The sequence below is a fragment of the Quercus robur genome, chromosome 3 (genome assembly GCF_932294415.1).
Source record: "Quercus robur chromosome 3, dhQueRobu3.1, whole genome shotgun sequence".
NCBI classification, from domain to species: domain Eukaryota; kingdom Viridiplantae; phylum Streptophyta; class Magnoliopsida; order Fagales; family Fagaceae; genus Quercus; species Quercus robur.
This window is the reverse complement of record NC_065536.1, coordinates 4,257,531-4,282,742: the sequence shown is the minus strand read 5'-3', so window position 1 is coordinate 4,282,742 and position 25,212 is coordinate 4,257,531. Positions and strand designations below refer to the sequence as shown.

The following is a 25,212-nucleotide window of genomic DNA, read 5'->3' as shown; positions in this document are numbered from 1 at the left end:
TATTTCAATTTTTAAAAATTTTTGAATAAAGAACTTTGGCCCCCCCAAAGTTTGAATCCTAGTTCCGTCCCTATCCGTAGTTACTCTAAGTGAGAGTCATCTATCAATCATTCACAATGTGTTCATTTGGGAATAGCTCATCTAATTTTTTTGCTGAAAATATGCTAAAATATTTTTATATTTTGAAAATTTTTGAAAAAAGTAAGAAAATACGGGAAAATGTGATGTTTTAAAATGCTGTACATAAAATTTAAAAGCTGAAATTATAAAGTGATATCAAACGTAAATGTGCTAAAAATTTTGACTTTTAGAAAAGTAACTTTATCTATTTTAACACCCTATATTATTATTATTATTATTATTATTATTATTATTATTATTATTTTATAAGAACACCTTACTTTATAATATTAATATACTGAGAATCAAATACTCTATTATTTTACAACTTCATTTAAATATTCTTTTTTTATTATTTCTTTTACTGTTCAAGTCTCTCACAAGATAATGAGTAAAATATTAATTGTAATATTGTATAGCATTTTTTTTTTTTCATTTTAAAATTGATATCAAGTCCATGTATTTGTTTATTTATTAGTTAAGAGCTCGTACTCATTGGAGAAAAATCATGCTCCACGAATATATTTTAGGATGATCATTAAAAAACTTAAATTATAAAAAATTTAATAAAATTAGAACTTTATATATTGACAAAAACACACACAAACAAACAAATACATAAAGTCTTACAATTTTCTTTTCAAATTTTCTTGCTTTGAAATATTTGCATGATAGTCTCATTATCAATGCTTTAAGTTACATCTTTTTCTAAATTTTATTTTGGTAAAAATTTTTTGGGATTTTTCTTTTGTTTGTAAGGACCTTTTTTTTAAGAAACTATTTGTTTGTAAGAACCTAATATATTGTTAAGAAGATCAAAGTTTAAGGAAATGTTTGGATACATACGAAATTGTAGCCTTAGGCTACAACTTTTACTAAACAAATTAATAGTGTTATATATTTTAAAAATCTAAATGTTGAATTGTATATTCTTTATTTTTTAGAACAAATGTCAAATTTTATGGCAATCAGATGTTATTTACTATTTTATCTATAAACTTATTTTTTATGTAAAATTTTAGACTATAAAAACTCGAAATTTAAAGATTTGACTGATAACATAGCTATTGATATTTGATATTCTTGAAATTTTGCAAGTATGAAGGATATAAGAAAAAAAATTAATCCAATATTGGATTTGTCAAAATTCATATCCAATGAAAAAAAATATTGAGTGGAGTTATAGACTTAGTCTACAACCAAATTTATTGCCAAATTTTGTCCAAAGTGTAATTATGTTGAGCCTAAAAAAATTTAGGGTAGTCCCAAATATTTTTTAAGGATAAAAATTTATAAATCTTATATATAATAATTATTTTGTTTTCCATGTCCGGTGGTCATGTCACCACCTAGACTCAACATGTAGCTGCTAGTGTAATGGATTTACCACTCCTGTCTTAAAGTAGTAATTAACCATCCCAGGTCCAAATAGATTCTATACTTTACCCATGTCTAGCATAACAATTCAAGTTAAAGTGAAAATTTTCAATTATTAATCATGTTAATATATCACTAGGAAAGTGACACATGGAGAGAACTAATTGGCGCCTCAAGATCTTGGATACACACACATCTATCCAATATAGGCTCATCGATCTCACGCCATGTAACAGTAATGAGTAATATCACATATACCATGCAGGCCTTGTTGGTGCTATCGCATAAACCACTCCTTTCTAGGTGCTGGGATAAGGACTCCTACCATCAAGCCACATTTCATGTGGTAAGATCATGGATATGAAATTCTAGCCTATCCATTCATACATATTGCGTGGTCTATGTAGCATACAAAATATATGCCACAATGCCACTAACAATAATTCCCCAAACTTTCTCTATTTATGTGACATAAATTATATTAAATCTCTCTCTCTCTCTCTCTCTCTCAGTTAAATAATTTTTTTTTTGTGTGTGTTTACCATCAAGCAACAATAAAGTGCCAAAGGAAAAGAATTTGATTTTTGGCACCATTAATTTCATGTAGTGAGTTTTTTTTTCGTGTTTTGTGTGCTAATTAGCTATTTTAGCATATTTGACGGGAATCCTCTAAGAAAATGGTAAAACCATGTGGATAACTTTCAAATATGAGCACCTTCCAAATATTTGCTACTGGTGTGGCTGTCTTGAACATGATGATAGGGATTGTGATCTATGGCTAGAGAGCGAAGGTCGCTTAACTGCCAATCAAAAGCAATACGAACCCACTCTTCGAGCCTCGCCTTTTGTTTCTTCACAGAAGGCTTTCGTCTCTATTCCAGGTTTTTTCAAATTGAAACAATGCTCGTCTTCGAAACCTACCGATCATGACACTGGTGTTGAGGCTGAACCAGTAGTGATGAATGATGTGAATCCGATTCCTGTTCATTGTCCAACGGCGGTGAGCAAGTTAGAAACTCCAAGAGACGTCTTGCAGAAGCATTCAAGAGATGAAACCATTACTTTGGACTCTCCAATTGTAACGCAAAACGTATGGGAACCAAAAGATTCCGTAATCAATAGTACCATTGAAAGCTCACAATTTTTGGAAAGTCATAACTCCAATATTCATGGGACAGCTGCCTTCCCCGATTTGTTTGAAGTCTGAATTAATGAGATTGATTCGGAGCTGACCAAATTTGATCACATTAAACTCACGAACCAATCAGCTACTATTGCCAAAAATACTTCTAGTCAGTCACGTGAGGAGCAAGAGGCAGCAAAGTCACTAAATACTCAGCATATGTGGACCCGATTAGCAAGGAAAAACACTGAAGGCAGTGCTCAGGAAAACGCAAGAAACACAAGGAGAGACAAAGGTGAATACATTGGTGGAGAAAAGAGAATTTTTACTGGTTGAAGGTCCTTCTGAATTACCTCGCAAGAAAAAGCAGGTTTTAAGGGAGGATGGGGTCTTACATTCTATATTGGCGGAGACTGGTAATCAGCCCTGCCAAGAATCATGAATCTTTGAGTATGGAACTGTCATGAGCTTAGGATCCTACATACAGGGATGGAGCTTGGAAATATTATCCGAGCAAAAAATCCCTCTGTAGTGTTTATAGCCAAAACACTTGCAGACACGACGCCACGTTCAGGTCAGGGTGTTCCTAGGAACACCCTGACCTGAAAAAAAAAAAAATTATATATAATAATTAAAATTTTTTTATTTGTTTACCCTTAAAAAAAAAATTTGGGAACACCCTCAATCAAAATTAAGAACACCCTAAAAAAAAGCTCAAACCTCACGGTTCTCATGGTTCCTCACACAGAAATCTTCACTGAAAATGGCCGGTGACTGGGCTTGTTCATCTTCACCAAAAGCTCAAACCTTAGATAGATGTTAGATCTACCATTGATAGATCAGTTTGCTTAGGAAGAAAGGTTATAGAGGAAGAGATGTGTGCTCTAATCTACTTGTTGTATGAGAGACTAAGAGGTGAGATTCTCAAAAAAAAAACAGAAACAGAGACAAAGAGGATGGGAGAAAGACAGCTTCAGAAGAGATCAACGTGTTTGTGTTTCTTATTGTGTGGGATGAGATAAAGATGAGATATTTTATATTTTTTAAAACAAAAAAATTCCAATGCCACACACCTGTTTTCATGTGACTTTGACATGTATTTTAGTTTTGAAAAATGTGTTTTAGTCTAGTTGAATATCTGCTACTCTCAAAAAAAATAGTTGAATACCTGCTACCATTTCAAACTTTAATATATATATATATATATATTAATGAAATAAATATTACTTTTTGAAGGCCTTTGAATGTATATAAATATAATACATGTAATGTTATTGATAGTTTCAACTCTATGCTAGGGATGAGTAGAATATCTTATATATTAGTAGTTTGGTTAATAGATTAATAGTTTGGCTAATTATATTAGTAAATTACAAATTTAACAGAATATCTTAAATAATTAGAGGACATTTATTAATTTTTGTAGTAAATTATGAGAAATATCTTCTAGATCTTTAATCAAGATATATTTTTAATATCTTTAAATATTGTTTTTGTTAAGATTGTTAAAATTTACATAATTATTTTATTTATTTTCATATTAATTAATTATTAGATTAATTATGACATCGTCACGGTTTGACCACGGTGAGAAACAAATTTTTCATTTTTATTAAATTGTGTAATTTATGCTTGTTGAGAAACACCCTGAAAGTCGCCACTGCTTGCCGATGAAGTAAGGCTAGACTGCATAGTGCAGGAAATTGAGCTACAAGACAAAAGCCTTTGGATGGGGATTTGGACACTCTTAAGTTCTAAATAAGATAAAAAGTTTTATTTGGCCTGCTTGCCGAAAATCCCTACCGACAAAGTAGAATTTGGTGCGATGGACCATCATTGACGACCTTCACTGAAATAGAGGCTGTGAAACGAAAGAGCATTCCCTCCATGCAATTTGGTTGTGTCCTTTGCTTTACACAGTGTGGCTAAACAGTGATTTCTGGGCTTGCCAAATTTCCAAACAGTTTCTGGACTTCAGGGAGTTGCTGTCTTGGATTATGCAGAATCACCAATAGCCAGTTTTGTTTGCATTCACGGCATGGGCGATATGGACCAACAGGAGTCAGACCCGCTTGTATTTGCCGTGTTGCAACCTGCAGCAGATGATTCAAGAGTGTGAACAACGACTGGCATAGTTCCTCAATATCAACCAGCATCCTCAGCTCAATCGTCCACAACCTTGAGCTCTTTGGCATCCTCCACCGACAACTTTGGTGAAGGTAAACTTTGATGGAAGAATTTTTTCAGGGGTGAACTATTTGGGAGTTATTGTGGTTGTTCGCAACAGTGATGGATCGGTTATCACTTCTTTGTCGCAACTAATTTCGCAAGCTTATACACCGGATGAGATTGAAACTATGCTGTCCTTTTGTGGGTCACTGCTAGATGATGTACATTGATGCTCTTGTTTTTTTAATCAATTACGTTACTCTCATGTTAAGAGAGGTAATAAGGTTGCTAACAGTCTGGCTAGATATGCTGCGCATATCTCAGACTCAGTTGTGTGGATGGAGAATGTTCCACCACAATGTTTTTCAGTCATCCAAGTTGATTTAGCTGGATTTTCTTAATAAAGGTTGATGATGTTTCTTTCTCAAAAAAAAAAAAAAAAATTACAGTAAGAGAGAGATGGAGAACATGCAAGGGTGCAATGCCAAAGACACATGCAGAGTCGAAAATTTGAAAAAAGTAGAGAACAAACAAAGAAAAAGAAGAAGAGGAGAGAAAGGGGTCAGATCCTAATAAGGGACATATTTGATGTCAAGGTAAGAAAAAATACAAGGGAAAGTGTTTGTCTAATTTTGGCCGGTATGCATTTATTGGCCGAAATTTGATATAATCTTCAGTACAACCAAAACAAGTTTGATATGGCTGATATTTGAACTGGCACAAAACATCAGTGTTATATACTAATCTATCATGTCAATGGTCTATTGTTACTTTCCTAACTCACAAAAGATAATGAGTATTGTAATTTAGCGATATTTCCATTCGTAGTTTAGTGAAATTTTGTAAGTGACATGCATTTAGAAAAAAGAATTTAGAATGGTTATATCATAAGCCTGGATATCATTATGATTTTTTTTTTCATTTCTTTTTAAATTTTTTATTTTAATGAATTCTTGGAGCTTTCATATAAATTTTATCTTATATTTTAATGTTCCAAGTAACAAATTTATCATATTAAAATATTTCTCTATTCTCTCTCTTCCTACTCCCCCCCCCCCTCCCTAATTTATCATATTCAAATTGATATTTTTTAATAAACTTCTAACTAAAAACTATTTACAAATAAAAGAAACATTATCTACAAAATAAAATTAAAATGGGGTAAAAATGATATAAAGTTAGAGCGTTCAACAATATAATCTAATTTATCTTATGTAATATTAGTCCATTACAACTTTATGGTTATCACCTATTAGTCTCAATTTGCTCAAATGAAGACATATTCAACGCAATAATTCAATGAATTAGTACTAACAAAATTAAAATTAATTTTGTACAGAGAATCAAATATATAGTTTATGTATAAAATATAACAAAAAGAGATAATAAAAAAAAAAATGAATTTAATTAACCTTGAGTGAAGTGGTACATGGTGAAGGCATGTTGAAAGAGAGAAATTGTTTTTGTGAAGTTGTAATTTACAACTATATGTTTTGTTAGCTTCAATTTCGTGCCAAATTTGATTATAACTTTATTCAATCTTTTGTACCCTATATTATTGTGGAATTTAATTGTAAGGGTTGTGTGATAGAGAGAGACAGTGTAAAGACTCAAGCTGTTGAAGACTGAAGAGGTTTTCGCGGGTAGCTCGCGACTTAGAATCTGGCGAAGTGATGCATGTGCCCTGCACATGACTGGAATGTGAAGAGTCAGTACAGATGGAGATAGTTGTGTTTCGCAATATCTCACGGGTAAGGTCTTCCCGTGAGACACCGGCGAAACATTCTGTTTTGCCAGACTGTGCTATCTGATACACACTTTCTGTACCCATACTATATATACCCACAAATGTTGAGGAGTACTTCAGAGAGAACAAACCTTGAGAGTTAGAGATTGTTATACCCACAACCCTCTACACAATTGCTTGTGGATTTTCCTCAACTCCTACCTCTCCATTTCCATATCATTGAGAGGTTGATAGCCCAAACACTTACCACACCCTTTCAGAGTGTCAAGTGATATTTTGGTGCTGCTGGGAAGTATTGGAAGAAGCCAAGGATGGCAGATGCAATATGGTACTTGTTGCGGGATCCGAAGAGCTAAACAAGACATGGTTCCGAGAAGCCTTATTAGAGTAGGAACTTGGAGGGCTTAGGTATATCGGGCAGATTAGGCTTGGAGGGTCTCTTGCTAACCCATGTATCCCAACTAATTGTCTAGTGAATCGATTACCGCTTGGAGGACGGCGGAGAGGTTTTTCGCCGAGTTCTTCGGTTTCCTCTTCGAAAACACATCGGCGTGTTATCTTGTGTTTACATCTCTCTTCCCTACTCTTTTACATTCCATTTTACTGTTGTGTTGTCTTGATTATGAATTAGAGTAGCTTGTTTGTTTATCTACTCACATTTACACTTTTCTGCATTTAGTATTAAGTTAGTGTAAAATTTATCAAACCGTAACTTTAATTTAGGAGTCTAAACAACTCTTGTGTTTTTAACATATTTTCGAGCTTTCAGTTTTGCGCATGTCCATATGAGAGATTAGGAGACAAACATTGACAATCTACTGTGTGCTAAACCAGCTTTAAAAAGTTCAAATTTCAAGTTGTCAAAATGATAATCAATGATGATTCGATACACTCATTGAAGATTTCAATTGAGTTGGATTTCTATTGTTCCACAATTTTGGAGAAATCCCAAGACAAATAATTATTAACTCAGAAATTTTGAGACCTTTCTCTATTAGAAGATTGAAGCAGAATAAATTATTATATATGATTTAGGACAAACCGAGCACAACCAGAAATTTCATTAAAGTAGTTCGAATTACACAAATCACATGCAACATTAGCATATATAACAAATATAACAACACAGAATTAAAGCAGTCAAACCCATAGACAAGATGGCCTTAGAGGCTTAGAGCATATCAAAGAGCTTATTCCCAATAACATAAGAAGTATAGGCATTGTGCACTGCATACTTGACCTCTTCATGTGAGAACACCTTAGCATTCCAGTCAGGACATTCACCAATTGGTTCCTTTATATCCATTCCAACTTCACCTGCCAACTCTGCTAATCCATAATTCTCAACATTGGGTTTCTTCAGGATTTTAGCAGCCAAAAAGCCTACTTCAACACCTGTATTTACAGACAGCCTTTGTTGTACTCTTAATCTAAATTTGCCAAACATTGTTCCGTGTGTACAAAAATAAAAGTTGCCTAGCTCTGAAACTTTGTTGCTCATTCCGGTACCCAGAAAACAAATAGTCTCATCAGACAGAAACTGCCCAAGGGTATCAGATATGGACTCCGAGTCGGGTAATTTGATCATCAAGCAATGACTCCCAACACAAAGAAGCAAAAACTTACCTTCATTTAAATTCCCATCAGTTTTGACAAACTTAATGTCGAGTCCAACAATTTGCCTTTCTGAAGTTTTTTTTTTTTTTTTTGAGAAACGCCTTTCTGAAGTTTGTAATGAAGATCTTTTTTATTTTATTTTTTTTGAGATAGTAATGAAGATCCTCATCCATCTTAGTATCAACCAAATCAGGATCATCGACTATGCTTACCTTAACGTTTGCACCTTCTATTTCAATGTCGTACATACCCATTTTTGATCGGAATGATTGTGGTAGTTCATCATGTTGAACTAGTTCAAACCAGTGTTGCCTGTACATAAAAAGAAACTCATATAATAAAGGAAAATTTTAACAGATGCGCTAAGCCAACGTTTTAGAAACTATATTTTTATAAACTTTTATGGAAAAAAAAAAAAAAAAAAAACCCTAATCTTTTAACAATTTTTAACATTTTTATATCAATTTTTTTAAAATGGTGAATTAACAAAATCCCTAAACCAGGCTCAATAAAAATAGTAATTCAATGGGGCAAATTAAGTTGACATGAAGTATAAATCATTTTAATTGGTGGCAATTATAATATCTTTTTCAAGTCAACAGTAGCAAATTTGATAGGCCAATCAATCATAGAACTAAAACCAAATTTGATCTTTCTTCATTTCAAGCACTAAAAACTACTTCAATTCTTTGGAAAGCTAGCTGTAGAGAGTGAAAGATTGAAATTTAGTATTTACACAAGCTATTTTAAACAATTACGTATACATCAAATAAAAGTACGTGCCCATGCTATAAACCAAATTTTGTAGCAGATATCAAACATTTTACTGGAAAGAGTAACAAACCCTTCCATGAGAGAGGTTTAACTGACTACATAATGCATGCTTCAAATGAAACTGATATGCAAAGTGAGCAACATACAGCTCTATTTTCAAACAATTCACAAGCTAAAATACCACACAAAATAGAGAGAGAGAGAGATCACGGAGAAACTCACTTCTTGGGATAAGAATGGAGAGAGATCTCTCTATCTTTCTCGATAGCTCCTCTAAGAGTGTTTGGCTGGCTATAGAATATAGTTATTGGGAAAGCGAGAAAGAGATAAAAAGAGGGAGATGTGCAGAGTACAGAGTAAAGAGAACGTTAAAAGAAAAAGAAATTGGAAGAAGCAAAAACTGGGCTTTATATTTGGCCCCATTAAAAAAAAAAAAAAGCAATCCCATTTATCCTTTTAATTCAAAAAATAAGAAGGTTTAATCTTTTAATATTTTATAATTTTTTTTACCTCTTTATTTGTCCTCCACATGTGCCCATGTCTTAACTTTTAAGGGTCCGTTTGTTATCATTGTTTAAACAATAGTTTTCAATATTTAAATAATATTACATGTATTTTTTACACACTTTTTCGCCTACACATATTTCTAAAAAATACAAATAACGTTACTATAAATCTCTTACCAAACGAGCCTTAAGTCTTTGTCTACTACTTAATCAAATTGAAGACTATTCAATATTTACTTCAAGTCCATAGTCACACCAAGTGAGAGTCATTTATCAGTCATTCACAAGGATGCCCTTTTGCAAACAACTAATTTCGCTTCTTGATTAAACTTTTTTTGTTGAAAATATGCTGAAATATACTTGTGTATTAATTTTTTTTTGAAATAAGTAAGAAAATACAAAGAAAAAAAAAAAGAAGTTTTAAAAGATTATACATAAAAGTTAAAAGTTGAACTTATAAACCAATGTCAAACATAAAAAATGTACTAAAAAATTTAACTTTTAACAATTTAAAAAGTTACATTATCTATTTTAGCACCTTATATTATTATTATTATTATTATTATTGTGGGGTCCAATAGTTTATGGGTCCGGCCCACGCACTTATGGGAAACCCACCGGTCCTAAACTGAAGGAGGCCAGGGCCCAAGCTCGAAACTAGGAGACATAAAAAGTGGCCCGAAGACACAGCCGAGGACGGTTTCGTCCTCGGCAGGTCCAAAACCCCATGGATAGGAATGGAACACGAGTAAGCTAGAAAGATCATAAAATATCCTGGGGAAGTTGTCTTTAATACCCTTCCCTGACATGACACTGCCCCTAACAGAGCCGGGATCTTAGGCTTTATGGATCATCTCCAGCAATTTTGGGATTAGACTGATGGGACAGATATCTGTCCTGGAAAGATCGACCCTACACGTGGACGAAGGACAACGAACGTAGGCTAGTATAAAAGAGAATGTTATGTGACCAAAAGGGGGGGGGGGTCTCCCATCTAGCTTCTTGAGAAAGACTTGATGAAAGAGAATGCCTGGATAATATACGCCGGACACCACCTAAAAACACACCGACGGGTAACCGGAGACAGCACCATCGCTCCTCAGACATGATCCGAGGAGCCAAATCCTCCTAGATACAAGATTGAAGGGCCTGAATATCCAGCCCAAACCTCTTTCTCATATTGGTTCACCTATAGTCCGGCTCGAAACGTCGCCCTATGATCCAACGCTGGCCTTTCAAGCCCACTCTCTACAAATATTATTGTGAGGGACTTTCCGTGTGCGAGCCCAACATCGTTGTTGGGCCGTTAAAGATTTTGTGTCCCTACAATTGGCGCCGTCTGTGGGAAAGGCTTGCGCGTTGGCATGGGTGGCGCATGAGTCAGCTCTCCAGCAAGCAGAGGTTCACGAGTTTTTCCCATCTCCGGCGACGTACAGTTGTTGCTCCGCCATAAGCCTCTGCTAGGGGCTACGCCTTGCACTGCCAACGGAGCGGACAGCTCCAGGGGCTACGCCTTGCACTGCCAACGGAGCGGACAGCTCTAGGGGCTTACGGCCTCGAGCCAACTCCTCCCTCCCTGGCCTAGGGGCTGACCTTCGAAAAATAAATCAGTATAGAGAAAAGACTACTTTAAAAAAAGAAGACATCTTACAAGTAATGGACAGAACCAAGGCCTTGCATGGTCCTCGGACCCAAGCCTATGGGGAAACCAAGTACAAAGAAGAAATCTTACAAGTAATGGACAGAACCAAGGCCTTGCATGGTCCTCGGACCCAAGCCTATGGGGAAACCAAGTACAAAGAAGAAATCTTACAAGTAATGGACAGAACCAAGGCCTTGCATGGTCCTCGGACCCAAGCCTATGGGGAAACCAAGTACAAAAAAGAAATCTTACAAGTAATGGACAGAATCAAGGCCTTGCATGGTCCTCGGACCCAAGCCTATGGGGAAACCAAGTACAAAGAAGAAATCTTACAAGTAATGGATAGAACCAAGGCCTTGCATGGTCCTCAGACCCAAGCCTATGGGGAAACCAAGTACAAAAAAGAAATCTTACAAGTAATGGACAGAACCAAGGCCTTGCATGGTCCTCGGACCCAAGCCTATGGGGAAACCAAGTACAAAGAAGAAATCTTACAAGTAATGGACAGAACCAAGGCCTTGCATGGTCCTCGGACCCAAGCCTATGGGGAAACCAAGTACAAAGAAGAAATCTTACAAGTAATGGACAGAACCAAGGCCTTGCATGGTTCTCGGACCCAAGCCTATGGGGAAACCAAGTACAAAGAAGAAATCTTACAAGTAATGGACAGAACCAAGGCCTTGCATGGTCCTCGGACCCAAGCCTATGGGGAAACCAAGTACAAAGAAGAAATCTTACAAGTAATGGACAGAACCAAGGCCTTGCATGGTCTTCGGACCCAAGCCTATGGGGAAACCAAGTACAAAGAAGAAATCTTACAAGTAATGGACAGAACCAAGGCCTTGCATGGTCCTCGGACCCAAGCCTATGGGGAAACCAAGTACAAAGAAGAAATCTTACAAGTAATGGACAGAACCAAGGCCTTGCATGGTCCTCGGACCCAAGCCTATGGGGAAACCAAGTACAAAGAAGAAATCTTACAAGTAATGGACAGAACCAAGGCCTTGCATGGTCCTCGGACCCAAGCCTATGGGGAAACCAAGTACAAAAAAGAAATCTTACAAGTAATGGACAGAACCAAGGCCTTGCATGGTCCTCGGACCCAAGCCTGTGGGGAAACCAAGTACAAAGAAGACATCTTACAAGTAATGGACAGAACCAAGGCCTTGCATGGTCCTCGGACCCAAGCCTATGGGGAAACCAAGTATAAAAAAAAAATCTTACAAGTAATGGACAGAACCAAGGCCTTGCATGGTCCTCGGACCCAAGCCTATGGGGAAACCAAGTACAAAGAAGACATCTTACAAGTAATGGACAGAACCAAGGCATTGCATGGTCCTCGGACCCAAGCCTATGGAGAAACCAAGTACACAAGCACCATCGGAGTTCCCTACTTCCCAGTCGATTGCTCGGATGGATTATTTAGAGATTATCAGCCTTGGACGGTATTCACGCGCCTATCGCAGATTATTCAACTGCTATCCCGGTTAGTCTCCCAAATTTAATTTACAATAAATTATCGATATATTGCCTGATAGTATTGGATAAGTTGGAGTGAGTTAGATTACGTTTCAGGCTATTTAGCTCTAAATATTCTCAAAGCAACACATACATAGAGCACATTCGTTCACAAAGTCGTATTGCCCAGTAGATCAACGCTTAAAACATGTAAATCAATTTCCATTTTTATTACAACGAAGAAATAGTACAGCGTACAATGAAAAGCTGGAATCAGCATACGTCAAAGCTTACTACATAAGCAAGAAAAAGAAAAATACAAGAAAGCTGGAGAAAGCCGAGGAGGTATGTCGGAGGAAAGGTTGGCTACAGCTCCGAGACCTTATTCTTCCCCCGCGCTCCTACATGCCCATAACTCAGGCAGCCAAAGAAACCCAACTTGAGCCTGGCACCGTTGAAGGAAAGGTGCAGGGAGTGGGAAACTGAGGGGCTTTCTCTAAATATTCGCCTGCTGCTAAGCAGAGGCGCTGATGGCGGAGAATCTTTCTTCTGACATACCAAAGTGCCGGCATGAACAGAGCCTGCTTCGGATTTTGACTAAAAGAGGAAGAGACGCCGTTCCCCCTCGGAGGAGATGGAGTACTCTCCTGAACTTGTGCTTCCTGTGCCCATACCTTACTGTTATAAGCCTCATGAGGACACGGCGCTTCTGCGGCGGAGAAAGTTCTTTCTTCCCAACCCTCGCTTTCAACATGTTATGCCAAGAAAGGAGAACTCCGGATATGGGAAGCGTGATGTGAGAGAAAAATAAAAGGATGGGTGTAGATATAAAGCAACCCTCTCTCCCTCCTATTTATTTGAAAAGACAAGGTAATGGCAGTCAACTCACGCGGCGTCCCAAGGAGCACTACAGACAAAGTAGTCTTGGCTCAACTTCCAACGTCAACTGCAGCCAAGAGACTCAAGGAGCCTCGTAAAGGCGCGCCTCGATCCTTGGGGCGTCAGAGAAGTACTGCGTGGCCAGAGGTTGCAGAAATATCTCTTAATCCGCGGATTCATAGAGTTCGCGGCCCAAGCCCGCTTTGCGTGAAGGTCCAGGGACACCCTGTTTGGCACCTCGGGAAATGCTCAATGAAAGGGAAAATCTGAACTCAAAGTCTTGGACAGAACCTAAGGCTTGCATGATCCTCGGACTCAAGCTAAAAGGGAAAACCAAGTACTGATGCAGACATTGGTCTTGGACAGAACCTAAGGCTTGCATGATCCTCGGACTCAAGCTAAAAGGGAAAACCAAGTACTGATGCAGACATTGGTCTTGGACAGAACCTAAGGCTTGCATGGTCCTCGGACTCAAGCTAAAAGGGAAAACCAAGTACCGATAAAGACACAAGTCTCGGACTCAAGCCTAAGGGAAAAATCAAGTACATAAGATAAAACGCATAAGTCCTGAACAAAACCCAGGTTTTGCAAAGTCCTCGGACTCAGGCTTCTTGGGAAATCAACTGCCCGAATGAAGAAATTTCTCGGCTTAAACACTAGAAAAGGTTAAGGCTCGCGTATCATGGAGATGGCAGAATAACCTAATGATCGTCAACCTAAGGAGGCCATTCATCCGGTGGGTAACATGTCCTCGGATAACTACTTCTTACACCTTATCGAGCATTTAACACCCATCACGGCTAATTTTAAGATAAGTCTCATTCCTCACTGGTCGGATTGTTATGTTGAATAATAATTTTGTTAAAGTTATCGTGGCATCTTTTTATCAACGATTACTTTGGCCTTAGTTATTATTGATTCAAATGCTATACTATTATGCCGAGCAGCGCTTTCACATTTGTTAGAATATATAAACAAGACATACGAAATAGAGTAATACTAACTTTTATTAATATGAAAAATTGTTACAACGTACAAGGAAGGGCTTAAACAAGCCTATACAAAAAATGAACTGCTAAAACAGTAACAACATCCGTAACACAAATAAGTAAACCATCAGGTGTCTTCTGAACTCGCCTTCAAAGTCTTTCTGAAATCTATGCCTCAGTACTGCTCATATCAGGAGAAGAACCTTATACAAAAATAATGAAGGAGAAGGAAGACGAATTGGAACACATGGAAGCACTTCAGCAAACTCTTGTCGCTGAAGAAAGCAAGGGAAAAAGAAGATGGAGGACATGAGTAGGAAGGAGGAGAAGAAGAGGGAAGCAATGAAAAGAAAGTAAAAGGAGCAAAAGAGGGAGAAGGGGAGCCATATTAGGTATGCTCATGAGAGAGCAGATGGAGATGACAAGGGAGGTTTTCGACTCAGTCACACCAGAATTGGGGTGTGACGAGTCCCTGCTTCGGATTTTGGCTAAAAGAATGGGGAGGCAAATCTTAAGTCTCCGCCATCCTTGCCCCGACCGAGCCATCTCGAGTTTTGTTAGGACATGGCGTTTCTAGGAAAGGAAGGATTTGTTCATGAGGGATTACTATGAGAGAGGTATTATTGAATAGGGAGTAACCAGATGGAGGAAGTGGATTCTGGGAAGAGCGTGAGGGATTCGGATATGAAAAAGTCCCCCTCTGTCTTCTCTCTTTATATAGGGGACGAAGAAGAGGGTATGTAACGCACTTAGATCCCCAGGGAAATCCAGAGTATAACGCGCCGCTTCGTTCTCACGCGCCGCTTCGTTCTCCCACGCCATCAATAACCGTTATATCTGGGAGGTCTCGTAAATGGGAAGATATTAAAGACACGCTACAGATAACCACGCGGCATAACGGCAACGTACGCAAATCCAGGAAAAACGGCTCGTAGACCGGTACGTTCCTTGGGGAGGGGAAGAGTCGCCAGTGTTGATCAAGATCCGAAGAAAGTGAACGGCAATAAGGGCTTGACATCATCAAAATCCACCTGTCCTACCATGACGTTGGACAGCAGGATTTTGAGGGGCTAATGTGGGGTCCAATAGTTTATGGGTCCGGCCCACGCACTTATGGGAAGCCCACCGGTCCTAAACTGAAGGAGGCCAGGGCCCAAGCTCGAAACTAGGAGACATAAAAAGTGGCCCGAAGACACAGCCGAGGACGGTTTCGTCCTCGGCAGGTCCAAAACCCCATGGATAGGAATGGAACACGAGTAAGCTAGAAAGATCATAAAATATCCTGGGGAAGTTGTCTTTAATACCCTTCCCTGACATGACACTTCCCCTAACAGAGCCGGGATCTTAGGCTTTATGGATCATCTCCAGCAATTTTGGGATTAGACTGATGGGACAGATATCTGTCCTAGAAAGATCGACCCTACACGTGGACGAAGGACAACGAACGTAGGCTAGTATAAAAGAGAATGTTATGTGACCAAAAGGGGGGGGGGGGGGTCTCCCATCTAGCTTCTTGAGAAAGACTTGATGAAAGAGAATGCCTGGATAATATACGCCGGACACCACCTAAAAACCCACCGACGGGTAACCGGAGACAGCACCATCGCTCCTCGGACATGATCCGAGGAGCCAAATCCTCCTAGATACAAGATTGAAGGGCCTGAATATCCAGCCCAAAGCTCTTTCTCATATTGGTTCACCTATAGTCCGGCCCGAAACGTCGCCCTATGATCCAACGCTGGCCTTTCAAGCCCACTCTCTACAAATATTATTGTGAGGGACTTTCCGTGTGCGAGCCCAACATCGTTGTTGAGCCGTTAAAGATTTTGTGTCCCTACAATTATCATATGAGAACACCTTACTTTATAATACACTTAGTATCAAGGACTCTATTATTTTACAACTTCATTTACTTATTCTTTTTTATTATTTCTTTTACTGCTCAGGTCTATCACAAGATGATGAGTGAAATATTAATTCTAATATAGTATAACAAATACTTTTTTTTTCATTTATATCTAGATATCATGTCCATGTATTTATTAATTTATTAGTTAAGAGCTTGCACTCATTGGAGAGAAATCATGCTCACGAATGTTTTCTAGGGTAGTCATGAAAAAACTTAAATTATACAAAATTTCATAAAATTAAAAATTCATATATTGACCCAAAAAAAATAAAACAAAATAAATAAGAACACACACACACACACATACAAATATATAAAGTTTTACAATTTCCTTTTCTAATTTTCTTATTTTGAAATATTTGCATGATAGTCTCATTATCAATACTTTAAGTTACATCTTTTTCAAAATTTTAGTTTGATAAAAATTTTCTTGGGCTTTTTCTCTTGTTTGTAAGGACCTTTTTTTTTTTGAGAAACTGTTTGTTTGTAAGGACCTAATATATTGTTAAACGCATCAAAATTTATGGAAAAGTTTAGCTACAGACTAAGTTGTAGCCTAAGGTTACTCTCACTAAAAAAATTAACATTACTATATATTTTGAAAATCTAAATTTTGAATTGCATGTTCTTTATGTTCTTAAAATACATGTTAATCGGATATTATTTACTATTTTATCCATAAACTTATTTTTTATGTATAATTTTAAACTACAAAAACTTGAAATTTGAAGATTTGATTCATGACATAATTATTGATATTTAATTTTTTTTTGAAATTTTGCAAGTATGAAGAATATAAGAAGAAAATATAATTCAATGGTGGATTTGTCAAAATTCACATCCAATAAAAATAATATTGAGTGAAGTTGTAGTCTTAATTTACAACCAAGTTTGTTGCCAATTTTTTTTCAAAGTGTAATTATATTGAGCCTAAAAAAAATTAGAATGAACCCAAATATTTTTTAAGGATACAAAAATTAATTTTTATATAATAATTATTTTGTTTTCCAAGTCAGGTGGTCATGATCACCTTTGACTCAACGTGGAGCCGCTAGTGCTATGGATTGAGCACTCATGTCCTAAGCATTATCATCAGGTGTGCTAAATGTGTTAAATGCTATAATATTTAGCATTTGGCACACCAAACACCAAAAACAGAGCATCATCAGGTGTGTTATATGTGCCAAAATTATGAGACATGCTACAGTACGTTCTAAAAAATGAGAGCATATGGATGAAAATGCCATTTCTGTTTATTATTTTTTTATTCATCTTTCTCACTCCTCTCTCATCACTTTATTCCTTTTTTTTTCTCTCCTCTCTTATTCTTCCTCAGACATTCCTATCAACCCATCTTTTCTTTCACTCTTTTTTCTTCTCATTGTGTTGCTTTTCTCTCTTCTATTCAGCCTTGCCGCGCCACCTAATGCTGATCTCTGCTGCTATGGGTTTTTTTTTTTTTTTTTTTTTTTGACAATGATTTGATGGATGAGTTCGGTAGTAGGTGGCTTTTCTCTCTTCCATTCAGCCTCGCCGTGCCACCTGATGCCGATCTCTGTTACTGTTGGGTTTTTTTTTTTTTGCAGTGATTTGTTGGGTGGGTTCGACAGTGGGTGGCTTTTTTCTCTTCCGTTCAACCTCGCCACGCCACCTGATGCCGATCTCTGTGTTTTTTGTTGTTGTTTTTGTTTTTCTGTGGTGGTGGTTTTGGTGTTCTGCTGTGGTGGTTCTAGTGTGAGATAGTGGTGGGGTGGGATGTGGGGTGTTGATGGGTGGGTGGGTTAGCGGCGGCAATGGGTGGGTGTGTGAGATGCGGTTGGGTTGTGTTTTTTGTTGTTGTTTTTGTTTTTCTGTGGTGGTGGTTTTGGTGTTCTGCTGTGTTATTTCTGGTGTGAGACGGTGGTGGGTGGGATGTGGGTGGGGCATTGATGGTTGCTGGCAGTGGGGGTGGGCTGTAGGTTGTGGTGGGGGTGGTTGTTTTTTTTATTTTGTATTTTTATATATTGTTGGTTTTTTTAATGTTATCTTAATATTGGAATATATTATTTTAATATATAGAATTGTAGAATAGAAGATGGGATAAATGGTGAATTATAAAATGATGTGCTAAAATGATAAAATAGGTTTTTAATGTGTCAAAATGGCATTTTTTATGAGAGAGCTTATGAGAATAAAGTAGGAATTAACCATGTCTAGCCTAACAATTCTACTTTATTAATCATTGTAACCTATCACTAGGAAAATGACACTAAGAGCACCGATTGGTGCCTCAAGAATCAAGATTATGGATATGAAATGATAGCCTATCTATTCATCCATATTGAGTGGGTCCATGTAACATACACACTATATGCCACAGTGACACTAACAATAATTCCCCAAGCTTTCTCAATTTTTGTGACATAAATTATTCTCTTTTTTTTTTTTTTTTTTTTTTTTTTGCGTGTTTACCATCCAGAAAAGATAAAGTGCAAAAGCAAAAGAATTTGATTTTTGGCACCTTTAATGTAGTGGGTTTTGGGTGCTAAAATGCATTTTAGCTATTTTAGCATCTTTGACAAGAATCCTCTAAGAAAATAATAAAAGAAAGGAAAAGAAAACATTAAAGAGACAATGAGAGAGAGATGGATAACATGCAACAGTGCAACGATGAAGACACATGCAGAGTTGGAAATTTTGAAAAAGTAGAGAACAAACAAAGAAAAAGAAGAAGAGGAGAGAAAGGGATTATATCCTGAAAATGGGGGACAAATTTGATATCAAGGTAAGAAAAATACAAAGGAAAGTGTTCATCTAATTTTGGCCGGTATGCATTTATTAGCTGGGATGCACGGACGCGGCTCCAGAGGCGCCGCACCCGCGTCCGACGCGGTGCGACGCGGCGACGCGGGAGGGACGCCGCTGACCGCGCGTCGGTGCCGCGTCGGGCCGCGTCTGCCACGTGGTTTCTTTTTTTTTTCGCCGACTCGCGCCGACGCGGCTGAGACTCGACCCAAATCGCGCCGATGCGGCTGAGACTCGGCCCGATTCGCGCCGATCCGGCTGAGACTCGACCAGATTCGCGCCGTATCGGCCGAAATCGGCGAAATGGCCGGTTCAGGCCGAAACGGCCGATTCAGGCCGAAATTCAAACACTCTCTCTCACTCTGTCACTCGTCTCTCTTCTCTGTGCTCTCTGCAGTGTGCGTGTGCTCAGCTTCATCTGCCTCTCTGTCTCTGCTCTCCGTCTCGGCATCTCCACAGCAACCCAACACAAATGCTACTTTCCTGCCTGGTCTTCCGGGCTGGCTTCTCCAAAAAAAAAAAAAAAAAAAAAAAACACAAATGCTCCTCTGTTGGCCCGTGACAGAGTTGCAATATAAAAATCTTTGATTACCCCAAAATGCCCTTTGCTTTGTATTCTATTGGGTCCCCAGATGCACCCAAAGTCATGTGGCTGTTTTGGTCATTTTACCTTAATGTACATGTGTTGGTTGAGATGGATATAGTGCATGATCTGATATGGCATGATTAGGTGAGAGGGTAGGACATTTCTTTTTTGTTTTGTGTTTTTTGCTTTCTTCTTTCTTTGTTTTGTGAATCTAATGTGTTTTTTAAGAATATTTTAATAGTAAAAATAAATAAAAAATATAAATAAAAATATTTTTAATAATTTTTTAATTGCCGAGTCCTGCCGCACCCGCACCCATCTTTTTCAAAAATTGCCGAGTCCCGCACCCGTATCCGCACCCGCACCCGAGTCTCGAAACGCACCCGTGCTTCATAGTTTATTAGCCGAAATTTGATATATTCTTCGGAACAACCAAAATGAGTCCGATACAACCAGTATTTGAACTGGCATGCACGAAACATCAGTGTTATGTACTGACCTATCTACTAAACAACAAATACCAGTCGTATTGGTCGGTGTGGTACGAAATTGTCATCCTTCGCCTCTGTATATGGTTTTGCATTGAAGACTTCAACTCATTTAATTACCTTAGCAACAACCACAGAAAAAATATTGAATAAACTTGACTTTAAATTTGCACCATGTATTGCAAATACAGATACACCGATAATACATATTTTTAAAAAATAGAGCCGTAGTTTGTGGAAGTTGAACGTCTTCAAACCAATGCTTCTTGTACAGTTGTAATTGCAAGAGTTATAGTAAGAAAAGCACTTGCATAGATGCATGGGGATTTTTATATTGAGGCAAAGGCAAGGCATTGATTTGTGATTATTCTTCTTAACCTCCAAAGACCATGATTTTAATATATACACCAAAACTTTTGATATCTAGTTATACAAGTGTGGTACTAAAGTTTAGTTTTCTCTTGTGTAACACGGGCATTTAATCAAGTTTTAATGGCATAACTTGATGACAATCATATAAACAGCTGCATAGGCAACAGTAGTGGCATACTTCTTTTTTGTTTTGATAAATTAATAACTGGGGCAAGAAAAATTTAAACTCTAGATATCTCAATTGAAAATACTAAGAACTGCAAACCAATTGAGCTACAAGACTCTTGTAGTAATGATATACTTAATTGCTCAATGGTCAGTACCTTGGTACCACAAGTTTAGCAAGCCAACATGGTGGGCTAAATGTAAAAAAAGTCTATCTCAGAGAGAGAATTGAATCTTCCAATCTGATTTGTTATACAGGCTCTACAATGTTGATCATTTGAACGAGATAAAGAAGAAGAATTATGGATTTACAGACCCGATTGAAGGCTTTACTGCATTATATTCGAGCCTAAACCTGTTAGTCTTCATTCTAGAGGTAACATACAAATCTTGTAAATCACTAATCCAATATTTGATGGACCAATGTCATCCAGATCCACTCTATAAATCTACATCAATATAATGAAAATTTTATAGATGAAAGAGATGAAAAAGAGTGAAGTTTCTGAAAACTGAGAGAATTCTTATTGATTTACAAATGAAAATGTCAAAAGGTACAAAATAATTAACTTCCTCTTCTATATATACACAACACAGGCGGGAAAATAAAAAAATATCGTCACTAACTTATTGATCTAACTAACTCTTATCAGCACCATTGGATGAGTGACACTTGTGCTTCCCTCTAACTGCCTTAGTCCTGCATCCACGCACATGATGTCCACGTGCCTTCAATAAGCAATATGCTGCCGTTTTCTTTATAACTTCATTCCTTTCAGCAAAACCACTTGATGTCGTTTTGCTCTTCATCTTCTTATCCTCACTGTCGTTTGACTTGTGTTGTTGTGTAGCTGAGTCAGTTTCAACGCTCCCGCTCAAGTCCTGAACCTTGAGTTCTAAGACTTGAACTGAAGATTGTGTCTTTAATTCCCTCGGAGTAAAAATGTTCTTTAAACCCAATTTTCCAGAAAGTCTTGTAAAAGGTGAAAACCCCAAGGCATTGGTGAATATATCAGCCACTTGAGAATCAGTAGCTACATGAAATGTTTTAATCATACCCTCAATGTTTTGTTCTTTCATGGAATACTAGATTAGCAGCTGGTGTCTGTGATGAATATTGAACCGGCTCCACAAGAATCATATGCTGGCATAGGTATATTTCTTTGAATAGAAAAACCAAAGCTTATAACCCCAATTCCCAAATCCAATTCTATTATTCTAATTCAATTCGGTTCTCTCACTCTGCCCCTCCTTCTTCCATCGATAGTATCTGCTTGGAATGATCCATCTCCTTCTCAAAGTTGTTTTTCCGGGCCTCCCTCTAACCCAATCAAAGCATGATTCGATTACCATGAATATCAGATAAGTATTTCCTGCGAAAGAAGTTGGGTATATAATCTCTACAAAATCCTCTCTCAATAATTTGCTTTAATATTTTGTTGTTGACGTAACTAACAAAAAATTTTGTTACGCAAATTGTTTGATAAAATACCTGACTTTTTTTTTTTTTTTTCCAGAATTTGATTGATTTTGTACAATGTCCATTTTGCAAGTCTAATAAGTAGACATGTATTCTTCTTGCTATAGTATATGCAGGGTCTGACCAAAGTCAATAAATTAGCAAGAGGTTTTCTTCCTTCTTTACATTTGTATCAATTTATTTTAGATTTTCTTTTGATTTATGTGTAATGAACTTCATATGGTAGAATTGTTTTCTTGGTTATAATGTTATGTGAAATTAGGAGTGTGGGAAAGAAGACAAAAGTTGAATTGTTTATTTTGTGGTAAGGCTTGGAAGTTTGAGATTTGATTATTGATTGAGTAGAGTGATGGGGATACTAGTTCTTTTATATTTGTGATTGCCATTTGGGAATGGATTGATAAATTGGATTTATTATCATTATCGTTGTGGTTCAAGATATTTTAAGTTCAAATATTGTTATTTATCATATGCATTTGACACAGATATATGTGGTTGGAAACAATCTCCTCAACAGTTTCCAAGAAACCTGCATAATCAAAATTGGGGGCTAACAGGAGTATATAAGCAGAGATATCTAGACTATTTGAAGTTTTGAATTTTGTGTTTGAGTTGCTTCTTATAAGAGAGAGTGGCATAGTGCCTCATGTGTTTAGGTGGCATATTATTCCTTGGCAGCAAATGCATGGTCTTGCTATGCTGTCATGAGATTGTCTACACATTTTTATATTCAATTTATCAATAAAGTTTTATCTTTTATCCTTAAAAAAAAAATTAGTGCATCTTAGGAGTAGAACAAATTAGCAAAGCAAGAAGATCAAATTTATTAGTTTGAATATTTTAAAGTGCTACAAATGTTCCTTTTCTATTTGTAGGGTCTTCAAAATTGTAGACAGCTTGCAATATGGCTATATATGCATAATTTTTTTGTTAATGACTGCTTCACAGCTTTAAGTTTTACAAGTCATTGAAAACTTGTGTACATGGCCAGATCATCAAATTCCCCAATAATTCAAAGATATATAAACATTCCAGAATGCTCAAAATGTTTAGTATCAAATTACGACTTCGAAGGTATTTCAAGTTTCCAAGACTTCTGGGTATTGGTCCAAAGAGTAAGTTTATTGCAAAATCTACTAGGGCGAGATTGGAACAATTTGAAATATCCGATTGGATATGACCACTAAGTTTGTTGCCACCCAAGTACAGAGTTTCAAGATTAGGACTAGAAAGCCCAGTATCTAATGGAAGATTTCCGGACAAAGAATTTTCCATTAAGGAGATCCCTTGTAGAGAGGAAATGTTTGTTGACTAATTCCTTTCTTGCAATATTGTTGAACCTTATATTGTAAGTAAAATAGCTAAACCGGCCATGGTTGTGATCAGTGACTGCTTCCACCTTTGCTGGGTCCAGACTAAGCTTGGTTTATAATAAAACTTTTCAAGGATGATGAAGAAGAAGAAGATTGATCTTTGAGAACTCTCAAACCCTCAATATGCATGGAATAAGAGAGCAAGAGGGTGAAGATGATAATGAAAATGATATTGAAAGCCCATGTATGAGAATGTCCCTTCATTATTTTTAGTAATCTTGGAGGCTTAAATGTTTTTGGTGTGGTATAGACTATAGAGTGAAGGGAGAGTCTAATATATAAGGTGATAGAGAAAAGAGAGGTGAGGTGAGTTGTTAAAAGGTGTGTGTGTGTGTGTTTTTTTTTTTTACTTTGGCTATCGTAGGATATAGTTAGCGATGGAGATGGGTTGTGTTTTTTTTTCTTTGATGTTTTGAGTTTGAAAACGTATAGCCCACGGTTTGACCATTGAAATGCATGCTTGGCTAGCGATGTGGAGGATGGAAGATATGAAGTCAATTTGTGGGACAAAAGATGCATAAAATTTGGTGGGAGAAAATAGCCCACTACCACTATTTAGCAAAAAAATTAGCAATCTACCACTATTTTGAAAATATGTAGGGATCAATCACGCTTTTTAAACTCAAGTATGTGAAACTCAAGTTCCAAAACCTTGAGTTCTTTGAAAAAATATACTTCAAATTTTCCGGAAAATTTTTTATGGTACTCGAGTTCATGAAACTCGAGTATCATAAAAAAATTTCAAAATTTTTCCATAGTACTCGAGTTTCATGAACTCAAGTACCATGAAAAACTCGATTTCGCCAAACTCGAATACCCAAAAAATAGTAGATTTCTACATATTTTCAAAACAGTGGTAAATTGCCACATAGTTTGCAAAAAGATGATATTTTGCTATTTTCGCCAAATTTGGTGGCTAAAAAATTGTTAGGATACGGCATTTCCTTTACTTTTTGATGTATAATCTCTCTCTCTCTCTCTCTCAAAAACAAATACATTTTAGTACCCCTTTTCACCGACTGACTGCTTTTATGACCAAATAAGTGTTTCTCTTTGCCCCCAATGGTCCGCCCAACACTCAACCTACTCTCAGATATCCAACTTCCTTTTCACATTAAGAGGTTTGTCAAACACGTGAAACCCTTAAATGAGCATTTTAATGTTTTGACAACCAACTAGTCACTAAAATGGGGCAAATAATTCAGTATACATAGACATACTTTGCGTTTCATATAGGATTTATGTCCACCTAGTTAAAAAATTGATGGTATAAAACATAAAAATTTTATTAAAAAAAGAAAAAGAAAAAGAAAAATCTGAATTGATGGTATTGATTTCTTGTCTATGTCTTTCCTTTCAATTTTTTTCTTCTTTTCAATTCATTAATTAAAACAATATCTTTCAATATAATTATTTTAAAATATAATGTTGCTAGTATTAATTTAACCCTCCTCAGTCCTCACCATGATCTAAGTTGCTAAATCTTTGCCTGAAATCATGTAACTTAAGCCAGAGAATGTCACCACCACCTTTAAGCCAAGAATTTGGTGAGAGAGAATCATAGGTATCTATCAGTAGAATGACCACAAACACGTGGACACTTCTATTTGTGTAAAGTAATGAACACATGGGCAAAAACAAAGAAATGTTTGCA

At 36.9% G+C, this 25,212-nt stretch overlaps 2 protein-coding genes across 3 annotated transcripts in view; both read right to left on the bottom strand.

The window, feature by feature from the left end:
- The window catches only part of LOC126716772 (uncharacterized), a 55,334-nt gene extending 46,961 nt beyond the window's left edge, over nucleotides 1-8,373 (bottom strand). Inside the window, exon 1 of one of the 2 annotated variants that reach the window (XM_050417755.1) lies at nucleotides 7,795-8,373. In XM_050417755.1, the coding sequence (XP_050273712.1) occupies nucleotides 7,795-8,124 (330 nt within the window). In that variant the 5' untranslated portion in view covers nucleotides 8,125-8,373. The remainder of the gene's footprint in view (nucleotides 1-7,794) is intronic. The other variant, XM_050417754.1, reaches the window with a different exon arrangement.
- LOC126716769 (uncharacterized) overlaps nucleotides 1-9,276 on the bottom strand; it is a 77,571-nt gene extending 68,295 nt beyond the window's left edge. The window contains exons 1-2 of the mRNA XM_050417746.1: nucleotides 9,150-9,276; nucleotides 8,380-8,465 (exon numbers count right to left, since the gene is read on the bottom strand). Of these exons, the coding sequence (XP_050273703.1) occupies nucleotides 8,380-8,407 (28 nt within the window). The 5' untranslated portion in view covers nucleotides 8,408-8,465; nucleotides 9,150-9,276. The remainder of the gene's footprint in view (nucleotides 1-8,379; nucleotides 8,466-9,149) is intronic.
- Between the last annotated feature and the right edge of the window lie 15,936 nt (nucleotides 9,277-25,212).